General features: G+C 51.4%; 1 protein-coding gene across 1 annotated transcript in view; it reads left to right on the forward strand.

Moving 5' to 3' along the window:
* The window catches only part of ANGPT4 (angiopoietin 4), a 26313-nt gene extending 25853 nt beyond the window's left edge, over positions 1 to 460 (forward strand). The window contains exon 8 of the mRNA XM_011380098.2: positions 357 to 460. Within this exon, the coding sequence (XP_011378400.2) occupies positions 357 to 460 (104 nt within the window). The remainder of the gene's footprint in view (positions 1 to 356) is intronic.
* The last annotated feature ends 1195 nt before the right edge of the window (positions 461 to 1655 follow it).

Raw genomic sequence — 1655 nt, forward strand, 5'->3', positions numbered from 1 at the left:
TCACCCTAGCTCAAGTACAGGGACTGCTGGGGACTGTCCATGCCTTGGGCAGGACACCAATCCCCATGTCCAGATCCTTCTAGGTCTAAGGAACCCCTAGCCCCTCCTCCTGCCCCACCCAACATGATGCTACAGCTGTGCTTCTGGGAGACAGAGTCTTTGCCTGAGTCTGAGAAAAATGGGCTCCTCATGAGCTTTCAGGAGACAGGGTCAAAGAAAGGCCACAGACACTTAGCTATCCACCCCCCATCACTGTGTCACGCTCCTCAGTCCCAGTGAGGCCACCACAGTCCTGTCATCAGCAACACCCAGGTCCAGCTAAGAACGAGCTGCCCAGGATGTGCCTCTGTCTTCAGAATGTTTTCTTCTGGATAAGGCTGAGGCAGTGGAAACAGGCATCTTCATCCCACCTTGCTCCACCCAGCCTCAGAGCCCCATTCTTAGTCTGTCCCCTGAGTAAGCCTAGAAGGGATTAACACAGATCTTCGGGAAACCAAAGGCTGTGGTTGCTAATGGTGGCATTGCAGGCAGGAGGGGGAAGTACTTAGGGACAGATTGCTGCCCAAAGGCTAACATAGCCTTACACTGCATTTGCTCAGCAGGCCTTTATTTAGCACCTACTGTGTGCAGTGTGGCACCATGGGCAGGGCTTGGAGTCAGACAAATCGGACTTGAACTTGAGGCCAGTGGCTCAGCCTCTCAAGCCTTCAATTGTCTTATCTGTGAAATGGAGATGACACTCCCACCTCACAAGGAGATGAGACCATGTATGTCTGCTTCTGAACAGAACCTGGCATAAAGCAGGTGCCTAATAAATGTTAGTTCCCGAAGAGGTGAATGGGGTGGGAAATTGACCCCCAGTGCATGCCACTACTTCTCCTGGACCCAGGTAAGGTAAGCATTTATTATTGGACCCACAGCATTAATTTTTATGCTGCTGTGTGCTAGAGAGGAGGAGGGCAAAGCTGTGAGCCCCAGGAGCAGATTCCTGGGTGGGGTTAAGGCCCAAATCTTTGTGTATACTTCAGTTCTCTAAAAAGGCCAAGAAGCTGATTTGGGTCACCCTAAGACACCTATTCTTAAATATTCACCCTTCCCTCTTACCGTCCTGCCTCCTCCATGCCAGGACTCTCCAGCACAAGGCATAGAAACCCTATCCTGAGGAATGGATTGGCTCACATACCAGGAAGTCTCGAAGTAAATTCAGGTGATCCAGGGGCTCAAATGATGTTCCTCTCCATCTCTCAGCCCTGCCATCCGCTATGTTGACTCAATTCTCAATCATGTTCTCTTCTGACAAGATGGCGCCACCAGCCCCAGATCATTACTCCCAGCTCAACATCCCTAAGACAGAGAGCTCCCCAGTCCCGGTGATTCCAGCAAAGGCATGATTCTCTCCAGCTAGGACTGGTCCTATGTCCATCCCTGCACTTATCACTGTGATTCTGATTGACCGGATGTGGGTCGAATGATCATGCTTGGAACCAGGGGGTGTGGTCAGTCCCACCCAAGCCATGTGGAAGAGCAGTGGGAAACAGGCACTGTTTCAGGAAGCATCGATGCTGGGCAGGCAAGAATCGGTGATCGCTTTTTCTCCACCCATCTCTCTGACTTCCATCTTTTTTTCCTCCATCTCTAACCCTTTCCCAGCCTCC

This window comes from Pteropus vampyrus, unplaced genomic scaffold, assembly GCF_000151845.1.
Source record: "Pteropus vampyrus isolate Shadow unplaced genomic scaffold, Pvam_2.0 Scaffold388, whole genome shotgun sequence".
NCBI classification, from domain to species: Eukaryota; Metazoa; Chordata; class Mammalia; order Chiroptera; family Pteropodidae; genus Pteropus; species Pteropus vampyrus.